This window comes from Camellia sinensis, chromosome 11 (assembly GCF_055761805.1).
Source record: "Camellia sinensis isolate YWXY chromosome 11, ASM5576180v1, whole genome shotgun sequence".
In the NCBI taxonomy this organism is placed as follows: Eukaryota; Viridiplantae; Streptophyta; class Magnoliopsida; order Ericales; family Theaceae; genus Camellia; species Camellia sinensis.
The window spans coordinates 34,753,317-34,762,168 of NC_138971.1; the positions used below are offsets into that span (position 1 = coordinate 34,753,317).

Below are 8,852 nucleotides of genomic sequence, written 5' to 3' on the forward strand. Positions count from 1 at the left end.
GCACTGAGTTACAATCACTTGCCTTGTCACTTGAAACCATGCTTTCTGTATTTAGGAGCATTTCCAGAAAAATCCCGGTGCAGAAGTTAATTTGGTTATGGATAGCTGAGGGGTTTATACAAAAGCTTGGACAGAAAAGCTTGGAGGAAGTAGCAGAGGATTACTTAATGGATCTAATTCAGAGAAGTCTAGTAATTGCTGCTCAAAAGAGGTTTGATGGTCGAATTAAAGCATGTCGTATGCATGATTTGTTGCTTGATTTATGCTTGAAGAAAGCCAAGGAAATTAATTTCCTACAGTGGATTCATAATTATAAAGACGCTTCTCCTCCTCCTTCAAGTAATTACGAAACAAATAACCAACGCCTCCTGTGCATCCGTGCTAACTTATTTCTAAAATGTGATTATGTTCCCTCTATGTCTTGTACCCCAACAGTTGTTCAATCATTCTTGTGCTTCAGAAGTAAGTTAGGGAAGATAATTCGTTATGACGACAATCCGTTTGGTGATGTGTGCTCATTTATTTGTTGGACCTTCAAACTTCTCAGAGTGTTGGATTTATGGTACAACAAGGCCTTATTTTCTAGAGAACTAACACAACTTGTTAATTTGAGGTATTTGGCAATTAATTGGATATGGATCTATGAATTACCGCCATCAATATCCAATCTCTCAAACCTAGAAACACTTATTATTTTTTCTACACAACGAGGAGAGGTTATTCTGCCACATGATGTTTGGAATATTACAAAATTGAGGCATCTTTATGCTAAAGGAGGAGCAAAATATGATCTGTGTTTATGTTCTGAAGAAGCAATAATGGATCACAACCATCCCTCTATTTTAGAAAACCTACGAACTATCACAAAATTAAACCCTTATGGATCTATTCAGGATTTATTGGCAAGAACTCCTTTTCTTACAAAGCTGGGAATTTGTGGACAGTTGTTAGATTTAGGGAATTTTGTGTTTCCTAATATAGAATGTTTGAGACACCTTGAGACTGTGAAACTACAAAATGAGTTATTGTACCCAACCAATTTCCGAGAGGTCAAGTTTCCTACAAATGTTAAAAGGCTCACCTTGAAACGCACAGGGATAGAGTAGGAGGAGATATCAGTCCTTGGGATGTTGTTACCCAACCTTGAGCTTCTCAAATTAGAAGATGATGCTACCTTGCGATGGCAATGGGCAACAACTGATGGTGGGTTTCCTCGACTCAAATTCTTGAAACTGAAGAACCTCAATGTTAAGCAATGGATCACCTGCTCTAGTCACATTCCAAGCCTTCAACACTTATCGTTGGAACGGTGTCAATATCTCAAGGAAATACCATCTAGTTTGGGGGATATACTCACTCTGCAGCTGATTGAGGTAAACTTTTGTCATTTCTCTATTGAGGAATCTGTCAGGAAAATTAAGGAAGAGCAAGAGAGCATTGGAAATAATTGGTTGAAAGTGCTGATTAGAAAACATCCGTGAGCCCTTTGAGTCAAAGTGTAATGATACAACTTCTCCAAGTATGTTCTTTTTTATATTTACTAGCAGTTGCCACACGCGATGCGTGTGCAATTCAAATAAATATAAATATAAATAAAATAAAACATTTATCATATATTGTGTGCTAGTTAAGTGGTAAGAGTCTTATTCATTTGACATAAGTCTAAGGTTCAAATCCTCTCATCTATCTAATTTTTTTTTCCAAATAAAAAAGTAGACACGTGGCAGCATAAGAAACAAAGGTTTCAAGACACCATAGGGGATGTTCACCTTATAATAGTATAGATAGATAGATAGATAGATGTTTAATCTTTTCTTTTCTCTGTCATATTTCTCAGTTTGGATTCAACCCTACATCAAATAAAAGAAATCTATCTTGTGTATATATAAAGTAGCATAAAACTGTACAGCCTTAAATAAATAGTAAAAATTTTTCTTAAAAATTAAAATAATAGTTTTAAAATTTAAAAGAAAAAAATAGTTGAAATTATGTGAATGAGTTGTTTTCATTTGAATTGCACTAAAGTCGTGTTTGAATTGTGTTATTATTAATATTTTATTGTAAGTATTAACTAATAGATATGTGTGTCATTACGTGTATTAGTAACATTTTAGATAAAAATAAAATAAAATAAAAATTGAATGAATTATAAAAATTACATTTATCACGCAAGATAAATATATATTAGATTTTTCGAACAATATAACAACTAAAATTTCTAATTTACAATTACATAAAAATAGTTTCTTTCACTTCATTTTCATTTTTTTATTTTTTAATTTAATTAAGCTTACAGCATATAGCATTTTATGTTTTTTCATATTTCATTTTCATTTTTATTTTATTTTTTTAATTTTTGTAAACATTTTTGGTATATGTAATATGTAAGTATTAGATAACAATATCCATGTGGTCAAGTATGGAAAAAAAATTAGAAGACACTACATGTAGGTAGGGGAAGGAGAAAGAAATTACCAACACATGGAGGGGTGTGCAAGTGTCACGTGCACCCCACAGTCTTTCATTTGCACCTCACCTCACCACAGACATACTTGCACCCTCCATGTATTTGTAATTTTTATTCTCTTCTCCCATCTGCATGTAATTCCCCCAAAAAATTAAGGTTGTATGCTAAAATTTGATCACACAACCAATACTCTAATATTTCTCCTGGAATTCTAGAAACACAGCCGTAGAACACACTGCCTAGATCCATGTTTGCACAATTAGAAGAATAACTAACCCGGTTGCTCAGACACTTCGATGATAAAGTCAGTAAACTAATATCTCAAGATATTTCGACAGAGTAACGTTAACTCAAATTAACACATAAATTCACAAACCTCTCACACATGGGGGTGCCTGCTTTTATATAAAGGTGCCCTCCTCATAGACTAGGAAGCATGGATATGACGGATATGATATACGGATATGATACGATATAGATACGGCAATACAAGAAAACCTAAAAAAATAGAATACGTGTACGATTATGATACGCTTGTGAATAATATATATTTTTAAAATTATTAGTAATGAGTTACACAAAAGCTAAAGAATGTTGAGAAACCCCAATGTAATTTTATTATGCAAAAATATTAAATTTTAAAAATTAGCTATTAATTTAAGCTAGTAGCTTGTTTACCTTTGGCTGAAAATGTAAAACCATTTGATAATATGTTTCAGGATGAAGATTGTCTTGCTATGGCTTCCCTCTCATGTTCTGAATCAAATAAAAATGGTGTTTTCAAAGGTACTATCAGAGAAAATATACCAATTAGAGATTGAGTGTTTGATTGCACTAGAAATTGTTAGTTAAGTGTGCTCGCATGTAATATAACTGTTTGTGAGTGCTTATCTGTAATATATAACTTCTATTTGTGAGGAAATTGTTGGAGTATTATTCCGTAACTTGTTTACCGTCAAAATATAAAATAGGAGTAGTGTTTTTTACTCCAAATTTACATGGTTTAAGCATATTTAGGTGTTTGGTATGGACAGCCACTTCAACTGGGAGGGACAGGGCATTTGAGTTGACAATATATCATTCATTTTTTTTGTACTTTGCATACATGATGCATCACTTATTCACCATGCATTAATAGGTTGAGTATTGATATGTAGACAGAAAAATTGTAGAAATTTTTTGTATAGAATGATGTGGCATAGTGTGGTCCCTTTAAAAACATAATTTTCATCATTGTGATCATGATTAGCAAATAGTAATGATATACAAATAGAAAAATGAGAGGTATGGTTGAAATTGTTCTATTATCCCAAGAGATCATGCATTATCTGAAAAGTTAGAGTTATGGTAAAAATTGTTCTGTGGCTGTTAAGCTTGACATGAGCCGGGCCTATGATAGAGTTGAATGGCCATCTGGTGGCTATTATGAGCAAGTCAGGATTTGCAACGCTGTGGATCAGTTGATTATGTAATTTGTCTCTATTGTATTTCATTCCTTGCTGATTAACGGGCACAAACATGGGTTCATTGTTCATCTAGGGGGTTGAGACAAGGGAATTTGTTATCACCGTTTCTCTTTTTGATTTGTATTGAAGGTTTGTCGGCCATGTTCAAAGATACTTGGGGTTTCCTTTGCATATGGGTGGGTCCAAGATGGATCTTTAATTTGTCGTGGATGGGGTTAAACAGAGACATGCAGGATAGACAGAGAAATGTTTATCTTTGGCAAGGCAGGTGTTACTTGAGTCGGTTGCACTACAAGAATATTGGGATTTAACGGCGTTTATTTAACGACATTTAAAAAAATGCCTCTGCTTTTAATATTTAACGGCGTTTTTATAAACGTCGTATTTTTTATTTAATAATACGTCACCGTTTTTATATCAGAAGTCGTTTTAAAAACGCCTCCGAATGTGTTTTTTTATTTTTTATTTTTTTAACATATGAGAAGATAAAGTAGCATATTTACTCTCTCTGAGTCTCCCTCTTTCTGACTAAACCTTGATTTCACTCTCTCTCTCTCTCTCTCTTCTCTTCAAACTCCTTCGTAGAACCGCAGCTGAACCCCTTTGTATTTGCAGATCGATTCATGTATTTGCAGATCGATTCATGTATTCGTAGATCGATTCAAGTATTATTCACTCTCAGTCTTGCTCTCTCTCCCTCTAAACCCTTGATTTCACTCTCTCTCGCTTCAAACCCCTTCGTTTCAGAGACAACCCTTCATATTTGTAGAATCATAGCTGAACCCCTTCGTATTTGCAGATCGATTCAAGTATTCATAGATCGATTCAAGCCTCTTCTCTAGTTCGTGTTCGCGTTCGCAGCTCTTTCTTCATAGTAAGTGTTGATCAGTCTCATCTCTATCTTCTTACTGACGGAATCATTCGATTCAAGTATGCTAGGTTTCATTTACTTTATCATTCTTAGATCAGATTGAAGATCTATTGATTCGATTCAGGTATGGTAGGTTTCGATTGAAGATCTATTGATCGATTGAAGATCATAATGTGTATTGTAGATGTTAAAATTGAACACAAAATACATACATACATACATACATATATATGAATGGATTGACAAATTTTTAACCATTTACTAATTAGCCTCACTTCTTTTTTTAAATCGATCATCCGTTTCTTATATTATATGCTAACAGGGGATGCATGTTGCTAGTTAGGTTGGCTACACAAATCCTGTTTCTTATCAGGGCCCACACTTATTGTTAAATCACACAACACAACATGATGTTCTCTCATTCCCTCACCTGTCTTTTTTAGTCATCCTTTGTCCTTGACAAGCCTTCATACTGGTGCAATTATTGGTCTTCACTGCATATAGCAAAAAACTGTGAATCAACTTTTCTCTTTCTTTGTGTGTGTGTGTATGTACATACATTTATTTTCTGTTATTGGTGTCCACTTTTTGAATTTCTTTCTCTCAGATTTTTTCTAGTGCTTGATCTTGTAATCTTTTGGCACAAAACTATTATTTTATACATGGGTAGTAGAAGAAAAGGATTATTTGAAATATGGAAAAGAACATTCATATGGCAATGGTAGAACATTCATAGAATTCCTCTTCATGTGTTCTTTTGCTTTGTAATGATTTTAGGCACTCTGGTTCTAATACCATGGCTTGGGTTCTTTGAAAATGTGTAGTTTGTGTGGTGCTATGGAGATTTGGTTGGAAAGGAATTCTAGAATGTTTGAGAGAAAATCAGATAATGTCAGGGCTTTGTAGGATAGAATTTGTTGTTTGGCTTCCCTTCGGGCTTCTTTGCTCCTAGGTCAGTGTCTTCTAATTTCAAGGGCATACCCTTATTTTTTATTAGTAGAGTTTGGACAGCTGTGTGTGATATGTAATTTTCTTTTATTAGTAGAGATTGGACAGCTGTGTGTGATATCTCTCTTTTTCTTCTATTGTAATTAATTTTCCTTTATTTCCAATAAGAGTATCCTGGAAAAATTCTTTAAAGTTTGATATATATATATATACTACCCCCATGGAACATCTGTAGAAAGGCCATAAAAATAAGAGGCTTTGCTTATAAGTTATATCATTTAGGCAGTGGTAAAATTAGTGGTAAGCTAGCAACATTGCCACTGATGAAAACTTGTCAATAATTTTCTGGGTGGAATTCTTACATTTTCCTTTGTAATCTCAGTAAATGGACCTATCAAATGGACCTATCATGAACCGGCAGCCAATCTCGGTTAGAAACATCACCCCTGCAATTGTCAAAGTTGTAAGACACATATTGATTTTGTTTGAGAAGCTGAGTCCTATTGATTTTGTATTCTACAATTCTAACATTTTGTGCGTAATGTAGCTTGTCCCTGGTGGTTCTCCTGATCCAGAATGTGTGGTGGTATGCAAGATTGCTTTTGTTAGCGCCGTCAGATTGGCAGATCTAAAGAAGAATGCTGATGGACAAGAAAGTTTGGTGTTTGCTACTTTAGCTGGTGACCTGGTAGTCCGAGGACTAATATTACTATCAGTTGTTATGACATTTTTTAATTTTTTAATTTTTTTTGTTGGTTCTTGTATTTGAAATAGAGAGTTTATTTGCATTGATGACTTATTCTTAACTCAGTAACTCTCCAATGACCATATGAAGATTTCTAGGGTGTGAGAAACATGAAATATTTTTGTGTAACATACACCGTTTGATTTGTGTGAATGTTTTGTTTTTGCACAATGATTGTGGACTATCATTTTATAAGATTTTACTATATAAATGAGAGTTATTATTTTATATTAGTACTATTTTAGTTTTATCATAGGTATTTTTAAAAAAAATTAGCACAATTTTTTTTTAAAAAAAGGGTTATCACAGCGTTTTTAAAAACGTCGCTAAATAGTTGGAAAAAAGAGATATGGTGGCGTTTTAAAAACGTCGCTAAATAGCATGGTGGCGTCATGTTACAATTAGTAGAACTTTTAGCGGCGTTTTTATAATATAGCGACGTTTCTAAAGCGCCATAGAGTTATAGCGACGGCCGCATCTTCGACGTTTAGTGCTAAACGCCACAAAAAGATTTGACGGCGTTTTTAGGACTTATAGTGGCGTTTTTCAAACGCCTCTAAAACCCTGATTTCCAGCAGTGTTGTGTACACTTTTTACCCAAACTTTGCAATGTTATGCTATAAACTACCTGATATCATTGTGGGCATACCTATCTCAATTACGAAAATGTTGTGCAATATACTACCTGATATCATTGTGAGCCTATCTATCTCAATTATGAATGCAACAGACGATTGGACTTGGCAGTTCTCAGTGAAAAGTGAGTATAATATTGGTTTCCTCCTTCCGCTTCCGCTTCCGCCACCACCTGCCTGCCTTAGAGGAGAAGATTAGCAAATCAGGAAAAGATAGAGGGAGGAGGAGCAGCATCTTATTCTCTTCACAAGAACTTCCGGATCGGAGGGGCCAACGGTGCTGATCTACTCCTAGATAAGCGGTCGGGCCTAACTGCGTTCACTGAGCTCTGATTCCGACAATCAAAGTTCCTGTAAATATTCTGAAATTTTTGTGGATATGTTGTCTTTGATATCCAACTAGTTTAGATAGATTTTGCGGATGTGGAAAATGGCCATTGAAGAAATGAGTAATGAATATACAAATAGAAAAAATTATACTAACTTTCTGTATAGAACAGCGTAATGTGAACGTTTCGTTTTCGGTTAAACTTATTTAGATGGAAAACAGTATTTAGTTTTAAAACATGAAAAATATTTTCCATTGAGCTTATTTAAGCTGAAAACACTTTCTACTTGAGAAATAAAAAAACAAAAGCTTTGTAGATAAAATCTTACCAATGCTTCCACAGTACCACCATCTCATCACCACCACCAATACAACTACTGGCATATTAATTTCAAAGTCACAATCAAACATAAGAAAACCTAAAAAGACATTTTGACTGAAACCATAGAGGCATAAAACTATATTCTGTACCCATCCTTTGTGTCAAAAACAGATGTGTGGCTAACAGTACATTGTTTATTTGGGCCCAAGTTTACTCCAAAGTTAGGTGCATGGCATAGGTTGGTGCCATGAGCAAATTAATATTTTAATTTCTATCTTTCTATTACTAAAAGTACATGACACGGCACAAAATAACAAAAATTGATACCGACCCTGATAAAAGTCGATTGACAAATTAAATTACATTGATCTTTGAAACTACAAATTTAAACACAGATTTGAAGCTGCTTTAAATTCATTCAACAAGGGATATACACTTCAATGTAGCTTTCCAAGGTTGTACCAACTGTGTTTGAACAAGGAAGGGTGTGTAGCAGATTTTTTGAACAACTTCGAAGCTGGCCAAAACATGACATTTAGGAGAACCCTATTTTCATGGGAAGAGGAGTCGTCTAGATTACAGATGAAATTACCGGAGGCTCCATTAATTAGGCAAGGGTGTTTGGATGTTTTAAAATGGGCAGCTGGTTAGCATGTTCTCAGTTGCATCACTGTATAAGTGCTACGAGTTATCGTTGGGACCAAAGGAGGAGGGAGTAAATTTTGTCACACCCCAAATCCGGGCATGACCGATCATGGCCCACAAGGACTAAGCCCAAGGCACACGTAAACCTAAACATGAATCCAAAACCATAAAGAGTAAATGTGATGATAGCCCAGAAATAAATAAATCAAAACTCAATCCAATGACATGCCACAATTGAAAAACAAGTCATAACCAACTTCCTGAAAATATATATATACTAAATGGGACACAAACCGCCCACAAAATAAAATAATTCTAAATAAAACTCAACCACAATGTATGCACAAAACTCGACAAGCAACCTAAAACAAATTAAATAAATTCCCTAGAGGTCCATGAAATTGAGTCCCCGCTACACCATGAGT

The 8,852-nt window shown here is 34.5% G+C and overlaps 1 protein-coding gene across 1 annotated transcript; it reads left to right on the forward strand.

Moving 5' to 3' along the window:
- The first annotated feature begins 38 nt into the window (after positions 1-38).
- On the forward strand, positions 39-1,106 carry LOC145802249 (putative late blight resistance protein homolog R1B-23). The gene has a single exon (XM_082894933.1). It carries the CDS (start codon positions 39-41, stop codon positions 1,104-1,106), a length of 1,068 nt encoding a protein of 355 aa, XP_082751059.1.
- The last annotated feature ends 7,746 nt before the right edge of the window (positions 1,107-8,852 follow it).